The sequence below is a fragment of the Dreissena polymorpha genome, chromosome 1 (genome assembly GCF_020536995.1).
Source record: "Dreissena polymorpha isolate Duluth1 chromosome 1, UMN_Dpol_1.0, whole genome shotgun sequence".
NCBI classification, from domain to species: Eukaryota; Metazoa; Mollusca; class Bivalvia; order Myida; family Dreissenidae; genus Dreissena; species Dreissena polymorpha.
The window spans coordinates 16,578,692-16,602,594 of record NC_068355.1 but is presented as its reverse complement, the minus strand read 5'-3'; the positions used below and the strand labels follow the sequence as shown (position 1 = coordinate 16,602,594).

Below are 23,903 nucleotides of genomic sequence, written 5' to 3'. Positions count from 1 at the left end.
ACACAGACTATGACTGTAAGTGTGCTACTTTAACACAGATTCCTAGGGCTCTTTTATGACTGATTGCACTACGTTTACAAAGTCTCCTCGGGTTCTGCTATGACTGTGAGTGTGCTATGTTTACACAGACTATGACTGTAAGTATGCTATGTTTTCACAGACTCCTAGGGCTCTTTTATGACTGATTGCACTACGTTTACAAAGTCTCCTCGGGTTCTGTTATGACTGTTAGTGTGCTATGTTTACACAGACTATGACTGTAAGTATGCTATGTTTTCACAGACTCCTAGGGCTCTTTTATGACTGAGTGTTCTATGTTTACAAAGATTCCTCGGGTTCTGTTTTGACTGTGAGTGTGCTATGTTTACACAGATTCCTATGGTTCTGTTATTTCCTTGAGTGTGCTATGTTTACACCGACATCTAGGGTTCTGTTATGACTGTGAGTGTGCTATGTTTATACAGACTTCTAGGGTTTGGTTATGACTGTGAGTGTGCTATGTTTACACAGACTCCTAGGATTCTGTTATGTCTGTGAGCGTGCTATGTTTACACAGATTTCTAGGGTTTTGTTATGACTGTGAGTGTGCTATGCGGATTGCTAAGGTTCTGTTATGACTGTGAGTGTGCTATGTGAACACAGACTTTTAGGGTTCTGTTATGACTGTGAGTGTGCTATGTTCACACAGACACCTAGGGTTCTGTAATGACTTTGAGTTTGCTATGCGGACTCCTAGGGTTCAGTTATGACTGTGAGTGTGCTTTGTTTACACAGACACCTACGGTTCTGCTATGACTGTTAATGAGCTATGTTCTCACAGACTCCTAGTGTTATGTTATGACTGTGAGTGTGCTATATTTACACAGACTCCGAGGATTTTGTTATGACTGTTAGTGTGCTATGTTTACACAGACTCCTAGGGTTCTATTATGACCTTGAGTGTGCTCTGTTTACACAGACTCCTTGGGTTCTGTTATGACTGTGAGTGTGCTATGTTTACACTGACATCTAGGTTTCTGTTATGACTGTGCGTGTGCTATGTTTACACGGACATCTAGGGTTCTGTTATGACTGTGAGTGTGCTATGTTTACACAGACACCTAGGGTTCGGTTATGACTGTTAGTGTGCTATGTTCACACAGACTCCTAGGGTTCTGTTATGGCTGTGAGTGTGCTATGTTTACAAAGACTCCTGCCGTTCTGTTATGACTGTGAGTGTGCTATGTTTACACAGACTATTACTGTAAGTGTTTTTTTTTAGACAGACTCCTACTGTTCTGTTATGACTGAGTGTGCTATGTTTACACAGACTATGACTGTGAGTGTGTTATGTTTACACAGACTCCTAGGTTTCTGTTATGATTGTTAGTGTGTTATGTTTACACTGACTCCTAGAGTTTTGCTATGACTGTGAGTGTGTTATGTTTACACAGACTTCAAGGGTACTGTTATGACTGTGAGTGTGCTATTTTTACACAGACTTCTAGGGTTCTGTTATGACTGTGAGTGTGCTATGTTTACACAGACTTCTAGGGTACTGTTATGACTGTGAGTGTGCTATGTTTACACAGACTTCTAGGGTTCTGTTGTGACTGTGAGTGTGCTATGTTTACACAGACTTCTAGGGTACTGTTATGACTGTGAGTGTGCTATGGTTACAGACCTGTATGAGCACTACTCTGACATTGTCCCAAGGATCATGAACGGGGACATGAAGCTGCTGGACCAGGTCATCGCTGACCACGCTGCTGGTCTTCGTGAGTTCTGCTGCTTGAGAAGCAGGTAGGGGAGAGCACTAAGAAGAAGCTTTGTTCCCCACCTCCCACTCCCTTATAAACCAGAAACTTCTTGGGAACCAGATATGTTGATATTTCCAGTCTACTATTGTAACATTATTTTTAGTAAATGAACTCCAATATCATTTCTTTCATATTTGCATATTTGGTTTTGTTCCATTTGTTAACATGGCCCAAAGACTGTAAGGTTAACTGTTGCAATGTGTTAAATGTGGTATGGCCCATTTGTTTCAATTTGTTAAAACTATCTTCTGTTGAAGACAAGGGTTTTTGCATTGAAATTCAATCAATCGCTGCATTGAGGCAAGATGTATTTTATTTTTAAAATTTAATAATTTTACAATTTAATTTTTAGAGGACATATTCTTTAACCAGAAAAACAAATAAATGACGATAAAATTCTAAATTCTTAAAAAAATGAAACACTTGGGGAATTTTTATATCTGCCCAGGTGCATCAATGGCAGCACGCTTCTGCACACTGCCTGTTACTATGGTCACATGCCGGCCATCAAGGACCTGCTGTCCCTAAGGGTGGACGTGAACATTCGGGACTACAAGGGCGCCACACCCCTCCATCGGGCAAAGGACCCTGATGTCATGGAGGTAGAAGTCTTGTTTCTTTGTGTCAGAACCCAGGTTTGAATATGGATCACAACACCTTGCCCCTTGCCAGGAGCAAAATACACTACCATTTTTTTCAGACAATTAGAAACTTAAATGATGATTTTGTTTTTAGCTCACCTGAGCACAATGTGCTCATGGTGAGCTTTTGTGATCGCCTTTTGTCCGTCGTGCGTTGTCCGTCGTGCGGCGTCAACATTTGCCTTGTGAACACTCTAGAGGCCAAATTTATTGTCTGATCTTCATGAAATTTGGTCAGAACATTTGTCCCATTGATACCTCGACTGAGTTCAAAACTGGGTCATGCTGGGTCAAAAACTAGGTCACGAGGTCAAAAAAAAGAAAAACCTTGTGAACACTGTAGAAGTCACATTTGATGCCCAATCTTCATGTAACTTTATCAAAATGTTTGTCTAAATGATATGTTGGTTGAGTTGAAAAATGGTTTTGGTCTGTTGAAAAAAATGGCCGCCAGGGGACGGGGCAGTATTCCTTATATGGCTATAGAGAAACCTTGTGAACACTCTAGAAGTCACAAGTTTTGCCCAATCATCATGAAACTTGGTGGTCAAAACATTGGTTTCATTGATATCTCGGACAAGTTCGAAAATGGTCCAGATCTGTGAAAAAACATGGCCGCCAGGGGGCAGGGCAGTGTTCCTTATATGGCTATAGTAAAAACTTGTTAACATTCTAGAGGCCACATTTATTGTCCACATTTACGTTTGCTTGAAAAACGTGGCTGCCAAGGGGCAGGGCATTTTTCGTTATATGGCTTTATATGGCTATAGTAAAACCTTGTGAACACTATAGAGGCCACATTTATTGTCCAATCTTCATGAAATTTGGTCAGAAGATTGGTCTCAACGATATCTTGGATGAGTTCGAAAATGGTTACGTTTGCTTGAAAAACATGGCTGCCAAGGGGCGGGGCATTTTTCCTTATATGGCTTTAGTTAAACCTTGTTTACACTTTTGAGGCCACATTTAATGTCCGATCTTCATGAAACTTGGTCAGAAGATTTATTCCAATAATATGTTGGATGAGTTCGAGAATGATGCCAGTTGGTTGAAAAACATGGCCGCCAGGGGGCGGGGCATTTTTCCTTAAAAGGGCTATAGTAAAACCTTGTTAACACACTAGAGGCAACATTTATTGTCCAATCTTCATGAAATTTGGTCAGAAGATTGTTCTCAATGATATGCTGGATGAGTTTGAAAATGGTTACGTTTGCTTGAAAAACATTGCTGCCAAGGGGCGGGGCATTTTTCCTTATATGGCTTTAGTTAAACCTTGTTTACACTTTTGAGGCCACATTTAATGTCCGATCTTCATGAAACTTGGTCAGAAGATTTATTCCAATAATATGTTGGATGAGTTCGAGAATGATGCCAGTTGGTTGAAAAACATGGCCGCCAGGGGGCGGGGCATTTTTCCTTAAAAGGGCTATAGTAAAACCTTGTTAACACACTAGAGGCAACATTTATTGTCCAATCTTCATGAAATTTGGTCAGAAGATTGTTCTCAATGATATGCTGGATGAGTTTGAAAATGGTTACGTTTGCTTGAAAAACATTGCTGCCAAGGGGCGGGTCATTTTTCATTATAAAGCTATATATGGCTAAAGTAAAACCTTGTTAACACTCTAGAGGCCATATTTATTGTCCAATCCTAATGAAACTTAGTCAGAAGATTTATCCAAATAATATCTTGGACAAGTTCGAAAATGATGCCGTTTGGTTGAAAAACATGGCCGCCAGGGGGCGGGGCATTTTTCCTTATATGGCTTTAGTAAAACCTTGTTAACACTCTAGAGACCACATTTATTTTCCGATCATCATGAAACTTGATCAGAAAATTTGTCCCACTGATATACTGGATGAGTTTTAAAATGGTTACCTTTGCTTAAAAAAAATGGCTGCCAAGGGGCGGGGCATTTTTCCTTATATGGCTATATATGGCTATAGTAAAATCTTGTTAACACCCTTGAGGCCACATTGATTGTCCAATCTTCATGAAACTTGGTCATAACATTCATCCCAATAATATCTTGGACGAGTCCAAAAATAATGCCGGTTGGTTGAAATACATGGCTGCCAGGGGGCGGGGCATTTTTCCTAATATGGCTAGTGTAAAACCTTGTTAACACTCTAAAGGCCACATTTATTGTCCAATCTTGATGAAATATGGTCAGAAGATTTGTCTTAATAATATCTTGGACGAGTGTGAAAATTATTACGTTTGCTTGAAAAACATGGCCGCCAAGGGGCAGGGCTTTTCCCTATATGGCTATATAAGGCTATAGTAAAATCTTGTTAACACTCTAGAGGGCACATTTATAGTCCTATCTTCATGAAACTCTGTCAGAAGATTCATCCCGGTAATATCTTGGACGAGTTTAAAAATGATGCTGGTTGGTTGAAAAACATGGCCACCACGGGGGCGGGGCTATTTTCCTTATATGGCTATAGTAAAACCTTGTTAACACTCTAGAGGTCACATTTATTTTCCAATCATCATGAATTTGGTCAGAAGATTTGTCCCAATGATATCTTGGATGAGTTCGAAAATGGTTTTGGTTGCTTTAAAAACATGGCCACCAGGGGCGGGGCATTTTTCCTTATATGGCTATACATGTATATGGCTATAGTAAAACCTTGTTAACACTCTAGAGGCCACATTTATTTCCAATCTTCATGACATTTGGTCAGAAGATTGGTCTCAATGATATCTTGGATGAGTTCGAAAATAACTTTGTTTGCTTGAAAAAAATGGCTTCCAAGGGGCGATGCATTTTTCCTTATATGGCTTTAGTAAAATCTTGTTAACACTCTAGAGGCCACATTTACTGTCTGATCTTCATGAAACTTGGTCAGAAGATTCATCCCAATAATATCTTGGAAGAGTTCAAAAATGATGCCGGTTGGTTGAAAAACATGGCTGCCAGGGGGCGGGGCATTTTTACTTATATGGCTATAGTAAAACATTGTTTACACTCTAGAGGCCACATTTATTTTCCGATCTTCGTGAAACTTGGTCAGAAGATTTGTCCCAATAATATCTTGTTATCTCAGGTGAGCGACTTTGGGCCTTTCAGGCAATCTTGTTAAGTAATTTCTCCAAAGCCATATATAATTATCTTGAAAATCTAATCAAATGTATTGTTTTACAAGGTATTTATGTACCAATTTGAAACAATTTCACAAGACATGTTTCCAAATATATTTTGGTACTTTTAACTGAACAGAAAAAAAAGAATGGGTGGAGGATATACAAAATGTATGTTAACCTTGGAAATACTTGGCTTAATGTATATGCATAAACATGTAGAAAACAAACAGATTATTTTTAGCTCACCTGAGCACAACGTGCTCATGGTGAGCTTTTGTGATTGCGTTTTGTCCATCGTCTGTCGTCCGTTGTCGGTCATGCGTTGTGCGACGTTAACATTTGCCTTGTTCACTCTCTAGAGGCCACATTAATTGTCCCATCTTCATGAAATTTGGTCAGAAGATTGGTTTCAATGTTTGTATATTCATTCCTTACCTTTAGTTAATTATCAATACATCTTTCTTTGTTGCCTTATTATTGTATTATGCTTCCACTCTCCAGCAAATCTAATATGTCCCAATAATTTGCTAAGCCTATGTTTCCCGTTTTTTAAAGTCTTGCTGTTTTTAAGAGATGTTCACCATCTCATACAAAATGTTGGGGGGCATATTTGTTTTGCCATTTTTGTTGACAAGTCAAATATAGCATAATAAAGTATTTAACAAGGAGGTTTAGAAGTGCAACATACTGTATCGCATCATGTGGGCCAAATGTCACTAAATCAAAATAACTATGCTACATGTAATTGATACTAGTGCTTCAGTAAAACATACACTGAAAGCTGTTTTGTGTTATTATAGTAATAATAATTTTTTTTACACAAATATAATTCATGACTTTAATCGAATGAAACACAGGTGCGGAAAATATAAAACAAAGTGAAAAAGCTACAAATTCTTCTACAAAAATGGAATGGTAGGAAATATAATAATAAGAAAAATCCCTGAGGTCCAGTGACTATTTGTTAACCCTTTCCCACTCAGAGGCAAAGTGCAAATGACTATGTGCAATCAGCATAAAACCAGAACAGCCTGTGAGTAACTCACAGCCTGTTTAGGTTTTATGCTGTTCGCTGCTTATTAGTATCTAAGGTTTGGAGATGAAGCCTTCAAAATTTGAATCTGGTGAGAAAGATAAAAAATTAAACATTACTTTCTAAGGGACTTCAAATGCCTAATAATCTAAGTAGTAAAGGTTAATAAGCCGTTTCTTACACCAAGGTTTCTCCACCTCACAGATTCTGCTGGAGGCAGGTGCCAATGTGAATGCCGAGGACTCGGAGAGTAACACGCCCCTACATGTGAAGTGCTATGGGGAGACCAACAAGCCCTCGGAGCTAGACTGCATACAGATGCTGCTCAACAAGAGTGCTAGTCTGGTCATTAGGAACAGCAGGGTACGGCTTGTGACTTAAAATAAAAAAACAAGTGATGTGTTTGTAAAACACTATGTCCCCATATATTTGACCTTTGACCTTGAAGAATGATCTTGACCTTTCACCAATCAAAATGTGCAGCTCCATGAGATACACATGCATGCCAAATATCAAGTTGCTATCTTCAATATTGCAAATATTAAAGTTGGCACAAACAAACACACAAACAAAGCAACAGACCAACAGACAGGTCAAAAACAATATGTCCCCCACTATAGTGGTGGGGGACATAAAGATAACCATAGTTAATATTGAAAGATTGACGGGGCCGGCTATAACAGTTGTTGTAACAACAAACCAAAGTGTAGAGGGTTTGATCCTTAGCCCGGCCACATGGATTTATAAGTGAATGAATAAATGGGGTATATAACGGTTGAAAAATGTCGTGTTTTGTATTGACCATTGTATGTTTACCTTCTTCTTAGATTGATTAACTTATGACCCTGCTGTTAAAACAGGCAGCAACCAGGGGAGTCAAAACTATTATATTCACTTGTAAAGCATAATAATTAAATTATAATTAATTGTGGTTCTCAAAAATACTTTGTTCAAATTATGATCCTGAGAATGAGATCAAAATTATCCACGCTCCAGGGTCACATTGTTATGTCCCACTTTTGAAGAGACCGGGATATAGCAATTACATTTTCAAGATGTTCATCATTATGTTTGTGTGGAAGCTCCAGTCTTAGCCCTAATTTTGAAATTACTCTGCACAAATATCCATCTTCATAAAAGGACCTGTTGCAGATAACATATGTCTCCTTTGCTATAAAGTCAAAGTCACACTAAGAGGTTAAAGGTCAATTTATACATAAAACTGCTTGAAAATACCTGTCTCTGCAATGACTTTACCTTCTTTGAATGGACTTTGAAATATCTTTGCACAAATGTAAAACATAATTAGACAAGGTGTTGAGAGTAACAACCATCTTTGTACCTGAAAGGTGGTGGAATCAATGTTAAAAATGGAACAGCTTGAACATCCTATCTAAGCATAACTTGGCTATTATTTATGTATTTAAAATGACTTTGCAAAAAACAATTTATCCTAAGATAAGATTATGTGTCGCTTGTAACACTTGTCTTGCTACCTTAAAGGTCAAGTTCACACTTAAGAGCTCAAAGGTCAAATGTAGCCTTAGAACAGCTTATCTCTTCTCATTATCCCAAAGGTCAGGATCATCTTGTGTATCTCTTCTCATTATCTCAAAGGTCAGGTTCATCTTGTTATCTCTTTTCTCATTATCTCAAGAGTCAGAATCATCTTGTGCATCTCATTTCTCATTATCTCAAAGGTCAAGGTCATCTTTTGTATCTCTTTTCTCATTATCTAAAATGTCAGGGTCATCTTGTGTATCTCTTTTCTCATTATCTCAAAGGTCAGGGTCATATTGTGTATGTCTTTTCTCATTATTTCAAAGGTCAGGGTCAACTTGTGTATGTCTTTTCTCATCATCTCAAATGTCAGGGTCATCTTGTGTATCTCTTTTCTCATTATCTCAAAGGTCAGGGTCATATTGTGTATCTCTTTTCTCATTATTTCAAAGGTCAGGGTCATCTTGTGCTCTTTTCTCATTATCTCAAATGTCAGGGTCATCTTGTGTATCTCTTTTCTCATTATCTCAAAGGTCAGAGTCATCTTGTGTATCTCTTTTCTTATAATCTCAAAGGTCAAGGTCATATTGTGTATCTCTTTTCTCATTATCTCAAAGGTCAGGGTCATCTTGTGCTCTTTTCTCATTATCTCAAAGGTCAGGGTCATCTTGTGTATCTCTTTTCTCATTATTTCAAAGGTCAGGGTCATCTTGTGTATCTCTTTTCTTATTATCTCAAAGGTCAGGACCATCTTACATTAAGCAAGAGGGGGATGACATTGTTGTCGCTATTGTGACAATGGCTAGTTTCTATTGCATGGTGAAGATAATAATAGACATTAATTATAAGGGTGTTTTCGTCAGTTGTGTTTACTTGCCTAAGAATGCCTATCAAAAGCCTTTTAAAATAGTTTGATACTTTAAATGTATATAAGCTTATTTTTCTTGCAAAGTCATTTGTAAAATATGAGTAATAATTTAATTAAATTGTATGATTTAATTTTATTATGCTATAAACATTTAACAATTTATCGAAAAGAAAACACATAACATTTACCGGGTTAAGTAAACAATGAACATAAATAATTAGCTGAAACCTATTAACTATATTCTACGTGTGTGCATTATAATGCATGTAATATCCATATTGAAATATAACTTGTATCATTGTTCCAGGGCCTGTTGCCCATACACTGCTGTGTGATGCAAGGTCGTATTGACGTCATGCAGCTGTTGTTGAAACATGACAAGAATAACTCCATGGCAACGGCACTTGGGAAGGAAAACGACAAGCGACCCCCGAGTCTTATTCATCTAGCCATCGCAAATGACTTTCCTGAATGCGCTGAATGGTTGGTGTTATTCAACAGAAAAGTAGCTTTTACAGAGATTGTAATTGATTTTAGCTGGGCTCTGTGAAAAGGGGGTTCAATGCATGTGCAAAAAGTGTCGTCCCAGATAAGCCTGTGCAATCTGCACAGGCTAACCAGGGATGACACTTTCTATCAAAACTGGATTTTTGTCAAGAACGGTCTTGCTCTTAGCGAAATATACTTTAATAGCGTTAAGTGTCATCATTGATAAGCCTGTGGGGACTGCACAGGCTAATCTGAGACAACACTTTATCCACATGTATTCAACCCCCTTATCACAGAGCAAGGCTAATTTATAGATTGTGGTCTTTAGTATTCATACAAGGGGAGATAAATCTCTGTAGCCTGCTATTGCTATTGCTGATGATAACCAAGGGTGTATTGCATTGTATATTGATATCGAATGTTTATGTTTGGGTTTTGGTGAGCTTTTTTTTAAAGCTTGGGGATAGGAACCTAAATGGTACAATAAAAATGAACATATACTATAAATGTTGATTCTACCATTGCATACATAGTGCACATAAATAATTGTTATGCAACACAGACAGTTTGATCTGATATGTTCATCATGTACAATCTTATTAAGCATTTTCCTTGGAATGGTTATGAATATCAGCCATTTTGACTTTCCCTTCCGTCACTTGACACTTGAGTACTAATTTGCTACGAATCATTTGCTTTGTGCATTTCAGGCTGATTTCCAACAGTTTCCAGTTTAAGGACAAGGAACAGGACATTTTGATGAGGAGAATCCTTACAGAACAGATCAAACTGTGAGTAACAGAGGCTGTCCAATGGACAACTAGGTCAAACAGAACAGATCAAACTGTGAGTAACAAAGGCTGTCCAATGGACAACTTGGTCAAACAGAACAGATCAAACTGTGAGTAACAAAGGCTGTCCAATGGACAACTAGGTCAAACAGAACAGATCAAACTGTGAGTGAAAGAGGCTGTCCTATGGACAACTAGGTCAAACTGAAAAGATCAAACTGTGAGTAAAAGAGGCTGTCCTATGGACAACTAGGTCAACCTGAAAAGATCAAACTGTGAGTGAAAGAGGCTGTCCAATGAACAACTAAGTCAAACAGAACAGATCAAACTGTGAGTGAAAGAGGCCGTCCTATGGACAACTAGGTCAAACTGAAAAGATCAAACTGTGAGTAAAAGAGGCTGTCCTATGGACAACTAGGTCAACCTGAAAAGATCAAACTGTGAGTGAAAGAGGCTGTCCAATGGACAACTAGGTCAAACAGAACAGATCAAATTGTGAGTAATGAGGATGTCTAATGGACAACTAGGTCAAACTGAACAGATCAAACTATGAGTAGAAGAGGTTGTCCTATGGACAACTAGGTCAAACAGAACAGATCAAACTGTGAGTAACAGAGGATGTCCAATGGACAACTAGGTCAAACTGAACAGATCAAACTGTGAGTAACAGAGGATGTCCAATGGACAACTAAGTCAAACAGAACAGATCAAACTGTGAGTAACAGAGGATGTCCAATCGACAACTAGGTCAAACTGAACAGATCGAACTATAAGTAACAGAGGATGTCCAATGGACAATTAAGTCAAACAGAACAGATCAAACTGTGAGTAACAGAGGATGTCCAATGGACAACTTGGTCAAACTGAACAGATCAAACTGTGAGTAACAGAGGATGTTCAATGGACAACTAAGTCAAACTGAACAGATCAAACTGTGAGTAACAGAGGATGTCCAATGGACAAATAGGTCAAACTGAACAGATCAAACTGTGAGTAACAGAGGATGTTCAATGGACAACTAGGTCAAACAGAACAGATGAAACTGTGAGTAACAGAGGATGTCCAATGGACAACTAAGTCAAACAGAACAGATCAAACTGTGAGTAACAGAGGATGTCCAATGAACAACTAAGTCAAACAGAACAGATCAAACTGTGAGTAAAAGAGGATGTCCTATGGACAACTAGGTCAAACGGAACAGATCAAACTGTGAGTAACAGAGGATGCCCAATGGACAACTTGGTCAAAGTCAATATTTCAAAACTATTGTGTTATTAAAAACTTCTGACAAGTTTCTTATGTAACTTAAGATAATTAGGCTTCGTCACTTATTTCTTATTTTTAAATATTTACCCAAATGCGTACAATTTACTACATGTTCTTTCAAAAACAAACTTAAACATAAGTGTTGTGGAAAATAAATAAATAAAAGCAACTATTTAAAGTTCATGAACTGACCAAAAACTTTCATACATAACACCTCTCAGCTATTGTTAGTTACAAAGTCAAATTTATATTCTTTTAAGATTTATGTGTATCTAGAGAATAGCAATAATGAGTTAATTTTTATTTGGATGTCTAGAACAAAGCGAGGGGAAGTATTGAAGTTTCTACTGGACCATGGAGCAGAACCAAGTCCTAAGTATCCTGGAGGAAACACGTAGGGATGCTTTCTTAGCTCAACTGATGAGCTTTTAGTTGAGTTTAAACCTATTTATTTTAGCTAGTTTGCATCAAAAGCCTGAGGCTTATACAATCGCTCTCGAGTCCGTTTCCTGGGCCTAGAACCAGTACTTGGTGTATTTGGGAGAGATCTAAAGAATGCTTCCATGGTTGGGATCGAACCCATGACCTCCCGGTCGCTAGGCAGACACCATATCCATTACACCATGGCGACCTATGAGCTTTTCTGATTGCATTTCATCCGTCAAGCATAATTGTTGTGTGTTGTCAACATTTACATTGTCAACTGTCAAGGGGCATTATTTTAAAAACAATTTTTAAGGGGAAAAAAAGTTTATCATAAAGTATGTCCCATTTAAATACTCTGCCATCTTTGAATTGGGTCATGTGTGGGAAAAAGTGTTATAAGGTTATACAAAAAAGCTTGGGAATACTTTTGAAGTAACATTTTTTACCCTTTCATTATGTACTTGCTCAAAACATTTATTCTAGTTATATCTGAGCTGAGTTTTATTATATTTCCAGTATGTTGAAAAACATGACTGCCAGATGGCGGGCAGTTTTCCTTATATTGCTATAGTGCAACCTTACAAATGCTTAAGACCTCACACTAATGTTATCACATCCGTTTGAAAATTGGTCCACTGAAAAAAAAATGTACAAGAAGGGATGTTTATGTTTTGTGGCTATAAAGAAACATTGTGAACATAGTCTCATATAATATCCTAATGCCATGAAACTTTCTCACACAATTGAATCTAATCCTATATATATCTTCTGAGTGTGTAATTATAAAACATGTCTGCTTGAGTGGATGGAGGTGGGGGTCCTTTAAAGGGGCCTTTTCACGTTTTGGTAAACTGACAAAATTAAAAAAAATTGTTTCAGATTCGCAAATTTTCATTTTAGTTATGATATGTGTGAGGAAACAGTAATACTAAACATTTCACTTGTTCTAAAATATCCCTTATAAGCATCTTTTGACGATTTTGAACACCTGAAAATTATAAAGCGTTGCAACGCCAAACAATTGAATAATTTGGAAATTTCTGTTTTTGTCGTATTTTGGGAAACTACGATGATTAAGTATAAGTATAAAAAATATCTGCTGATAGCATGAGTATGGTTGGTCAAGTGGTCTAAGCGGGAGACTTTTTACTCCAGGACTCCAGGGGTCAGTGGTTCGAGCTCAGTTGAGGGTTACTTTTTTTTTCCTTTTTTTAATTCCATTGTTGTTTTTTTTACTGGAGATTTGTAGGTCCAATGTTTAAATTTATCTATATAAAGCATTTAATGAAAAGATGCAATACATGCCAAAATCTGTGAAAAGGCCCCTTTGATGAAACATTGTAAACACTTTTGAATTAGATGTTTTGGATGATCAACTTGCTCTGAATTTTTTTTTATGTTATCTTGGCTGGGTTTTTAAAAAAGGGTTGCAGTTCATCCATAAATGAAACTATGTTCTTGACTACTAACATCTAATTGTATTTACTGAATCAGATGTAGTTTTAAACATTTTTCCTTAAATCTTTTCCTATCAGAATCAAAGTGAAAATGACTATGTGCAAACAGCATAAAACCAGAACAGATGTGAATAACTCCCAGGCTGTTCAGGTTTCATGCTGTTTGCTGCTCATGATTTTGTAAGGTTTCAAAATGAAACCTATAAAATTTCAGTATATTAAGGAGTCTTTAATTAAATATCACTTTCTAAGGGACTACAATTGTTTCAAAATACGTATCTAAGTGGTAAAGGGTTAAACAATTCAGCATGATGTTATAATTAAAATTAGTTTATAAGAACCTTTTTCCTGGAATATGGCCCAAGACATTTGAGTCTTAATTGTTGTTTAAAAACCTTAATAATATTGTAATTATACCCTAATTACCATTGGTAATGTGGGCTATAAAGGAGTCACTTTGTCGGTTGGTCAAACATGTCATCCGATCTTCACCAAACTTGGCCTGAAGTTGTATCTAGATGATGTTAGGTCAAGTTTGAATATAGGTCATGCCGGGTGAAAAACTAGGTCATGGGGTCACTTAGTGCGTTTTAAACCGAAAGTTTACCCAGACCATAACTATGTCATTTATTAGCTCGACTTTTCTAAGAAAAATGAGAGCTATACTTCTCGCCATGGCGTCGGCCTTAGTAAAAGTTTTTATAAAGTCAAATAACTTTAACACTATATAAGATAATTAACTCAAACTTGAAATACTTCTTTATGACAACAAGACAATTGTGTAGGTCAAGATGCATAACTCTGTCAGCATTATTTTTAGGGTTATGCCCTTTTTATACTTAGGAAATTGAAAATTTTGTTAAGTTATGTGTTTAGGTCCACTTTATTCCTAAAGTATCAAAGCTATTGCTTTCATGCTTGCAACACTTACTAATTATCATAAGGGGACTGTGCAGGCAAAGTTATGTAAATCTGACGGCATTTTGACAGAATTATGGCCCCTTTTATACTTAAAAAATTGAAAATTTGGTTAAGTTTTGTGTTTTGGTCCATTTTACTCCTAAAGTATCATAGCTATTGCTTTCAGACTTGGAACACTCTCTAACTATCATGAGGGGACTGTACAGGACAAGTTTCATAACTCTGGTTGGCATTTTGATGGAATTATTGCCCTTTTTTTACTTAGTAACTTTGAATATTTTGTTAAATTTCGTGTTTAGATGCACTTTACTTCTAAGGTATCAAGGCTTTTGCTTTCATACTTCAAATAATTTCTTACTATCAGAAGGGTACTGTACAAGTTGACTTTGACCTTGACCTTTGAATGACCTTGAATCTCAAGGTCAAATAAATAAATTTTGCTTAAATTGCCATAACTTCTTTATTTAGGATCAGATTAGATTCAAACTTTGACAAAACAACTCTTACTTGACATACCACAATGGACTCCACCAAACCATCCTTTTTTTTCTTTTTTTTTTAAATATCATCTCATAAATGACCACACCCCCACATTATTCCCCCTCTCCGTCCGCCCCCCCCCCCCCTCCTCTGATCACATTTTTATCCCCCGCCAGAGGCGGAGGGATATTGTTTTGGCGTTGTCCGTCCGTCCGGCTGTCCGTCCGTCTGGCACTTTTGTGTCCGGAGCCATATCTTGGAAGTTCTTTGGTGGATTTCATTTAAACTTGGTATGAGTATATATATATGCATAAGAGGATGATGCACGCCAAATGGCATTATACACCATCTGTTAAAAACAGACTTATGGCCCTTTGTATCTTGAAAAAATGCTTTTTAGTGTCCGGAGCCATATCTTGGAAGTTCTTTGGCGGATTTCATTGAAACTTGGTATGAGTATATATATGCATAAGAGGATGATGCACGCCAAATGGCATTGTACACCATCTGTTAAAAACAGCCTTTGGGTCTTTTGTATCTTGAAAAATTTCTTTTTACTATAGGCACTTTTGTGTCCGGAGCCATATCTTGGAAGTGCTTTGGCAGATTTCATTTAAACTTGGTATGAGTATATATATGCATAAGAGGATGATGCACGCCAAATGGCATTGTACACCATCTGTTAAAAACAGACTTATGGCCCTTTGTATCTTGATAAAATGCTTTTTACTATAGGCATTTTTGTGTCCGGAGCCATATCTTGGAAGCGCTTTGGCGGATTTCTTTGAAACTTGGTATGAATATATTCCCGCGCCAGAGTGAAGGCTTAAGAACCTTCCTTTGTCTTAGTTTTGTGTTATTGTCCTCCGTCCGTCCATCTATCATTATGTTCATCCGTCCAATTTGCACCCATCCTCAAACAAAGCATATGTTGCGGGGGATACCTTGGGCCTTTCAGGCCCTCTTGTTTTTATAAATTTTTTGAAGCATGGTAAAAAACACCTTTTTATTATTTTATTTTTAAAAGATAGTCCAACCATCCCACCGAAGCTATTGCTGTCAAACTTGAAATATAATCTTATTATTTTGTTTTATTTCTTTAAAAATGTTCAATAGATTGTGGAAAATATATCTGAACTCAGATTCGTCTATAATGAACCACTTCTTTAAAACAAAAGCGATCAATATGTTTCACTTATGGTCCTCTTCCAGTTATAGATATAGGTAATTAGACGTTCCACTGTACAATATGGAGATATATTTGGATGAGCATACAGTTTGACGTCATATTGGACGAGCCGTTAGGCGAGTCCAATATGACTTCAAAGTGTTTGCGAGTCCAAATATAACACGTATTGTACAGTTTAAACGTCTAATAAGCTTTTTATTCTAAATCCCTTTCTTCAGCTCTTTGTTTCATTTTAATTTGATTTTAAAATTCTTTGATTGCATTTGTGCTATTTTCAAGACAAGCGCCCGTGTGAATCCATTATTGTACATTCAGATACTTTTTTCCGGTAACGGCTTTTATCCTTACAAAACAATTGCTTAGTGCACTTGTACTCAACTGTCCAATAAGGAAAAAATACAGACTTTTTGGATCCAATACTGGAATATATTGGACAGTCAAGTGGTATATATAAAGAATGCTGATTGGATGAATTTATTGGATATAGAAAAATATGACTATATTATCTTGACCTTATTGAATATGAACAATTTCCCCATGATGGCTTACGTTATACTGTCAAGCACTCGAAAAGTTGAGCGCACTGTCTTCTGACAGCTCTTGTTGTTAGATTTTAAAATGACTTGGTATTTGTGTTCACCATCATTAGACGGTTTTTCATGGGAAAGAAGAACGTCGAAATCTTCAAGGTCAAGGTAACACTTTGAGTTAAAGGTAAAAAATGGCCATAAATGAGGTTGTCCGGACCATAACTATGTTGTTCATTGTGAGATTCTAAAATTACTTGGTACATTTGTTCACAATCATTGGACGGTGTGTCATGCGAAAGAATTACGTCAATACCTCCAAGGTCAAGGCCACACTTGGAGTTCAAAAGTAAAAAATGGCCATAAATGAGCTTGTCCGGGCCATAACTAAGTCATTCATTGTGAGATTTTAAAAATAAACTTGAAACTTGCTAATTTGATGAAACGCCTATTTATATAATTATATTCAATGGTGTTGTACAAAACATATAATTATACATACAATTGAAAAAAATAAGAGTGATTGATACTATTATGCAGCATTAATTAAAGGATTAATAATCTAAAAATGTGTGATATAAATAAAAATGCTGTAAGAAACTTAAGCAATAAAACAATACAGGCTACGATATTAAAACACAGGAAAAATAAAATATTTTGTAATAAATTGATATAACTAGGGTTAAGACAATAATTATAATGATATAATGAGCAAAGTTTTGGCAACTTAAAGATACTGTTTTTCATTTACTAAAAGGATACGTGAAAGGATATTTCTGCACTCTGGCTGTAGGATCCCACAGCTACTGGGTGCCTGTCACCCTTACGGACACCCTTTTGGGTTTTAACTGTATTTGAACTATTGTGACTACAAGTCACAAATAGACTGACCAAGTGTGACTACAAGACACAACTTGAAGGTTAAAATTTTAGTGTGACTATAATACCCAATTAGAGGGGCTAGGCATGACTAAAAGACCGCTGGATGATGTCATTCAATCATTGAGCAAAGAAGCCCTAATAATTTTTGGTTACCGGTCACTTGTACAATAAATATCCTTTTCGAGCAAAGAAGACCGCACAATTCTTTAATTTCTTAGTCCTCTGAGTCATGGTTGTTGGACAAATAAGCCCATACAACTGAGCCTTGATTTGTTTTGAAATCACAGGTATTCGAATTAAAATAGGTTGTAAAAGTCTCTGAAGAGACATGTTTTCAAATTCCTTTTGAAAATGTCTATTGAGACAGAAGTCCGAATGCTTGATGGTAGGTCATTCCATAGTTTCGGACCAACAACTCCGAAACTCCTGTCCATGCTGTAAAATGACTCTGTACATTGATTTTGTTCACATTCATTAGATGGCGTGTAATGTGAAAGATTTCAAGAGTTCAAATGTCAAAATGGCCATAAATGATACTTGCATAATAATTCTTCAAAATTGCCATAAATTAGCTTCTCTTGTTTTGTGAAAACAGCATGCAAAATATTCTGTGCATTGCAGCATGTGGGGGTATACGTCACATCTGTGACAAAGCTGTACTTTTAAATATTTTAAGAGAAACTTAAGCTATGTATGGATTATGACTCCAGACTATGCCATCATGGAATTCTGGTATAAAGCCCAGGTTGCATCATCGCACATATCATTTCTGATTCCAGGGCTCTGCACTATGCTGCTGGGCTATCAGGCCCCAGTGATGTGCTGGAGTTACTTGTCTCATACGGTGCAGAGATCGACATCGTCAATGAGGATGGCTGCACACCACTATTCTTTGCCACACAGTCCAACAACAAGTTTGCAGCTTGTGTGCTTATTTCTCAGGGGGCCAATGTGCGACAAAAGAACTCTTTAGGTAAATAAGTCAACAATATTTGTTGTTTAAGTTGATCAATTTTAATTTGCAATCTGAGAAAAATTCATTTATATTAACAATTATATTTTTATGAATAATTCTCCAGACTTGCCTGCAAAAGATTTGCTTTTGCCCCTGATTATTGCTCAATAACCCACTCACGGTTTCCTTCTAGCAAAAAAGTTATGGGTTGTTTTAAATGTGTGATAAGTAAGAATTCAAGAATTTCCCATTGCCAAGAAATGTTAAGAAGATTTCTATTACTGAACTATCAATTTTTACCTATCAATGTCTATTTACTTTACATATGTCTTGTTACTTTATAATCTTTACTATAACTCTTTACTCTATGATTGATTGCCTAGGTTTGACAGCGTTTGATTATATAGTGGACTTTGAAGAATGGATCGAGTGTGGTTACTTCACAGAAGAGATAAAGGCAAGACTCAAAGGTTGGATCTCGTTCTTTCAGTTATGTGTTATCCTTTTTTTTGCATTTCATATTTAACACTTTTGCTTTGCAATGGCCTTTGGAAAAGCAGTCATTGGATGTACAGAGGAAGGAATGTACCCTCTAGCATCAAGTGTTGTCCTTTGTAGGTTGTCAGTTGTCAACAGTTTGCTTGAAATGATCTGTCTTAATCTCCTTGATGGAGGAGTCATTTGACATGAAACTTAACATGCATGATCCTCTTTCAAACGTGTTCAAAAAGTTTGGTCTGCTACCTATGTAGATCACAAGCGCTTAAAATATATTTTAAGAGTCAAAACAAAAGAAACCTTTTGGTCTGTGAACTCTAGTAAGTTTGTTTAAATCATGTTGTCATGTTAAAAATTGGCCATGCCCCAGAGATCTTCTCTCAAACCCAAATCCCAAAACTTTATATTTTGTTTGAAATATAAGTGGTTAAAACTGGCCACGCCACATTAGTTAATTGATTATACAGACTTATATAGATTATATCTTTAAAAATCTATGAAACTGCAAGGATTAAGGTTGAATATTTGGTGTATAGCCTAGTGGTCCACATTCCAGGTTTGACTTGATTCATATAGACTTACATACTGAATAACAATAAGTTATCTGAAACTTGAAGACTTAGAGTTTAAATATTTAGTTTGAAAATGTTTAGTGTTTCTCTTCAGTGACTGTTCAAATCCTGTCCCTGTGGTCAAAACTTTAGACTTCTCTTAAATCCCAAGTCGAAAACCTTTGATATTTTGTACAAAAGATCAGATAGAGGTGCAGCACAAACTTTGTTTGATTCATGTCCCTGGGCTCAAAACTGGCCACAACTCAGGGTCACATGATTTATATATATACTTATATATATATACTTATATAGTGAATAATGAAATATATGACAATGCAGGGGTCAAGGGGTTTGTATTAGGTGTGCAATAGCCATCTTGTGGTCCTCAAAAAAGATTGGGTCAAAATTGGGCTCATCCCAGGCCACGTTACTTGTTTATATACTTATACAGTAAATAATGAAATATATGGAAATATAAGTGTCAATGGGTTTGTATTTGGTGTGAAACAGCCATCTAGTGGTCCTAAACAAAGATTGGGTTAAAATTGGCCTCACCCCAGGCAAGGTTACTTGTATAGTGACATGTAACATATCTTCTGAATTAACAAGAGCTGTGTTTGCCCCCTACTGCGCTTTGAAGCCATATATTTGGCCTTTGACCTTGAAGAATGACCTTGACCTTTCAGCACTCAAAATGTGCAGCTCCATACACATACATGACAAATATCAAGTTGCTATCTTCAATATTGCAAAAGTTATGACCAAGGTTAAAGTTTTGGGACACACACATACATTGACAGACAGGCCAAAAACAATATACCCCCGATCATTCGCTCCGAGCGCATAAAAAGGCTAATAGGTTTACGATAAGGCAGGTAACATCATATAGTGCTCTTTCAGTAAGCTGTTTTCAAATCGTACCATTGGGGTTAAAATGGCTCTGCCTGTGATGTGGGGGAAATGCTTTGAATGGAATATTTATCGGTATGTGAAGTCTTATTCTGGTCCCTTACGATGTTTTTTTGGTCAAATCATATCCCTGGGTACAAACTATCCATGCCCCATAAGGTGAGTGATCTAGGGACATCTTAGCCATTTTGTTCTAAATATAATAGATAATATCTGCCTCACTCTTGTTTTAATCACATTTGAATAGTTTAAAACAGCTAGGTGCTAATATTAATTCCTCTTTGCAGCATACAACCTAAAGCATGCAAGAGATCTGATCCGAGCTATTTCCAAACGGGTCAAGCCTCCTCAGGTTTTGATGAGGCCAGAATTGACACGCTCGGCATACAATCTGCAGTCCTCAAGCATGTCTACACGCTATCGCACAGGATCATCCATGTCTGGTAAAAGCATGCTGCCACCCGTGACAGGGCAGGTCGCCCAGAAATATCTCATGTACTGAATTTTGCATGCGAATCCACTGATAACCAAGCTTTACATTTAAAAATGTAAAATATTGTCAAATTTGCATGGGAGATAAGTCTTATAATAAAAACTTTAATTGAAATTGAAAAGGGTTAAATATTGTTTGTATTTAATGGGCCTTGAAACTCTTGTGTAATAGAGTTTTTTGTTTTGCATGGTAAACTTAGAAAACAAAATAGATCAAAGACATATTGACACTGAAAAATGATATGACCTTCAACTCAAACCCTTTCAGTGCGGGAACCGAATTTTGAAGGCCTTTGCAAACAGTTTGGATCCAGATGAGACGCCACAGAACGCGGCGTCTCATCAGGATCCAAACTGTTTGCTATTCTGATAGTATTCTTTGAAAAAAATCAAAGAAAATGCTAATTTTACAAATTCAGCAGACGACATTTTAGCAGACGAAAAATTTCCCAGCATGCAAAGGGAGAGAGATCATATTCATTTGTTTGGAATATTGCCATGAAACTTATGACGTTTAAGGTGTCTACTTGACATTGGAACGAAATTTTATGTATGATGACTAGGTAAAACATATCTGGTTTCCAAAAACTTATAACCATAAGCTTTATTCATGTTTCAAATCTCATGTATATTTATACACCAAATCAGAGTTTTGTTGATTGAAAAGCTGTTCATATCTTAAGCATTTGATTTTTTGCTCAGCATTATTTTGCTCTACATTTAGTAGTTTTTTATTAATTTGTAAATAACTGAACAATTATTAATGCTTTTCTTTTCTATTACCTACACTTGAATCCACATGCAATGTTATATCACAAATGAAGACTTCAATCTGTTTTGACTATTTAAGAAAATGATTGGCGTGTTTGTTTGTATCTAGGAGCAGTTTGTTGAAAAGTTGGAAATAATAGAACAATTGTAATGTTTTTGAAAAGAATTTAATAAATATTTTGTATATATATATAGTGCTGACATCAATCTCATTCTTTTAATAGCATGCTTAATTGCATTCCTATTATCCCCTGCCATAGGCGGATGGATATTGTTTTGGTGTTGTCCGCCAGTCTTTCTGTCCGTCCATCTTTCCAATCGTCTGTCCAGCACTTTTGAGTCCGGAGCCGTATTTAACCAGGTTTTCCAAAGGAAAAAACTGGTTATTAGATTGGCGAATGTCGGATGGCAGGCGGGCGGAACAAGCTTTCCAGGCCATAACTTTGTCAGATTTTTAAATCATTTGGCACATTTATTCACCATCATTAGACGGTGTGTCGGGCGAAAGAATTATGTTGATATCTCCAAGGTGAAGGTCACAATTTAAGTTTGAAGGTCAAAAATGGCCATAAATGAGCTTGTCCGGGCCATAACTTTGTTGTTCATTGTCAGATTTTAAAATCATTTGGCACATTTAGTCACCATTATTGGACGGTGTGTTGCGAGAAAGAATTACGTCAATATCTTCAAGGTCAAGGTCAGAATTTGAATTAGAAGGTCAAAAATGGCCATAAATGAGCTTGTCTGGGCCATTTCTATGTCATTCATTGTGACATTTTAAAATCATTTGGCACATTTGTTCACCATTATTGTTATTGGACGGTGTGTCGCACTAAAGAATTACGTCAATATCCAAGGTCAAGGTCGTCACAACTAAAAATAGATTGATTTTGAAACAACTATGTAACTATGAACAATCAGTAACAATGCACATTTTGATTTTGAGCTGTCTCTCTTTATCAGACTTTTTATGCCCCCGGTAGGGTGGCATATAGCCGTCCGTCAGTATGTCAGTATGTGTGTATGTCAGTCTGTCCGTCCGTCCAAAAAAAAAATAATGTTGGCCATGACTTTTGCATTATTGAAGATAGAAACTTGATCTTTGGCATGCATGTGTATCTCATGAAGCTGCACATTTTGAGTGGTGGAAGTTCAAGGTCATCCTTCTAGTTCAAAGGTCAAAAAAAAAATTCAAAGCATCATTCTCATGAAGCTGCATATTTTGAGTGGCGGAAATTCAAGGTCAAGGTCATCCTTCAAGGTCAAAGGTCAAAAGAAAAAAAAAAATCAAAGCGGCGTGCTCATGAAGCTGCGTATTTTGAGTGGTAGAAGTTCAAGGTCAAGGTCATCCTTCAAGGTCAAAGGTAAAAAAATAATAATTCACAGCGGCGCAATAGGGGGCATTGTGTTTCTGACAAACACATCTCTTGTTTTTTCTAATTGAAATCGAGGTCAATTTTACACAAGGGGGTTAACAATACACATTTTGAATTGTCTCCCTTTATCAGACTTTTTTTCAACTGAAAACCTGGTTTTGTGACAATTTTGTCCCTTGTTTGGAAGTGCTTTCGCGGATTTCATTGAAACTTGGTATGAGGTTGCTAGGGTAATGGTCAAAGTAACACATTAAGGTCAAAATCACACATTTTGATTAAATATGCCTTATTTGGTAAGTATTCTTCCATACTAAAATGGATTCTCAAAATGTCCTGATGTAATTGTTCTCAATTATCAGGCACAACCCTTCAATATACCTTTTCTTTGAGTTCTACACTCATCCATAAACAAAATTAATTTAGCGGGGATATCAATTGAATGAATTTGCTTGTTTATTATATTTTCAGAGATATCTTTTACTATAATTGACATTGTTGTCAATGAATACTATTTAGGATATAATTTTTAGTGCTATAGACTTTAATTAAGTGCAACATTTGATATCATTTGATTGAGGTTTTTATTGTTCTATATGGATGCATATAGTAATGGCATCGACTGTCCTTCTGTATTTTCTTAAATTGGTCTGTCCTGTTTCTTGTGTGTAGCATAACTCATGAAATATTGAAGTGATCCAAATTAAACTTCACATAATTATACTTGGGAAATGTATATTACAAGAACAATAAACCAGAGTTATTTCCCTTGTGTCTCTTTTTTATTTGTTTAGAGCATCATGTTGCAAGATCTTGGAAATATGTATTTAATGTTTTGTTTTTTGATCACGCTAGAGATTTTCTCTCCTATAAGTATGTTTCTAACACAAAAATTTAAAATTGAAATCAATATGTTTGTATCTAATAAATAAGTATTTACTGAATGGGATTTTTCCATCCTTAAATTGTCCCTTTTTTTTAACATTACATG

General features: G+C 36.5%; 1 protein-coding gene across 7 annotated transcripts in view; it reads left to right on the top strand.

Moving 5' to 3' along the window:
- The window catches only part of LOC127872130 (ankyrin-3-like), an 80,877-nt gene extending 57,198 nt beyond the window's left edge, over window positions 1-23,679 (top strand). For all 7 annotated transcript variants that reach the window (XM_052415468.1, XM_052415490.1, XM_052415483.1 and 4 more), the window contains 9 exons: window positions 1,662-1,782; window positions 2,248-2,401; window positions 6,769-6,927; window positions 9,240-9,415; window positions 10,132-10,212; window positions 11,795-11,872; window positions 18,140-18,333; window positions 18,699-18,785; window positions 20,564-23,679. In XM_052415468.1, the coding sequence (XP_052271428.1) occupies window positions 1,662-1,782; window positions 2,248-2,401; window positions 6,769-6,927; window positions 9,240-9,415; window positions 10,132-10,212; window positions 11,795-11,872; window positions 18,140-18,333; window positions 18,699-18,785; window positions 20,564-20,778 (1,265 nt within the window). In that variant the 3' untranslated portion in view covers window positions 20,779-23,679. The remainder of the gene's footprint in view (window positions 1-1,661; window positions 1,783-2,247; window positions 2,402-6,768; window positions 6,928-9,239; window positions 9,416-10,131; window positions 10,213-11,794; window positions 11,873-18,139; window positions 18,334-18,698; window positions 18,786-20,563) is intronic.
- Window positions 23,680-23,903: the final 224 nt, after the last annotated feature.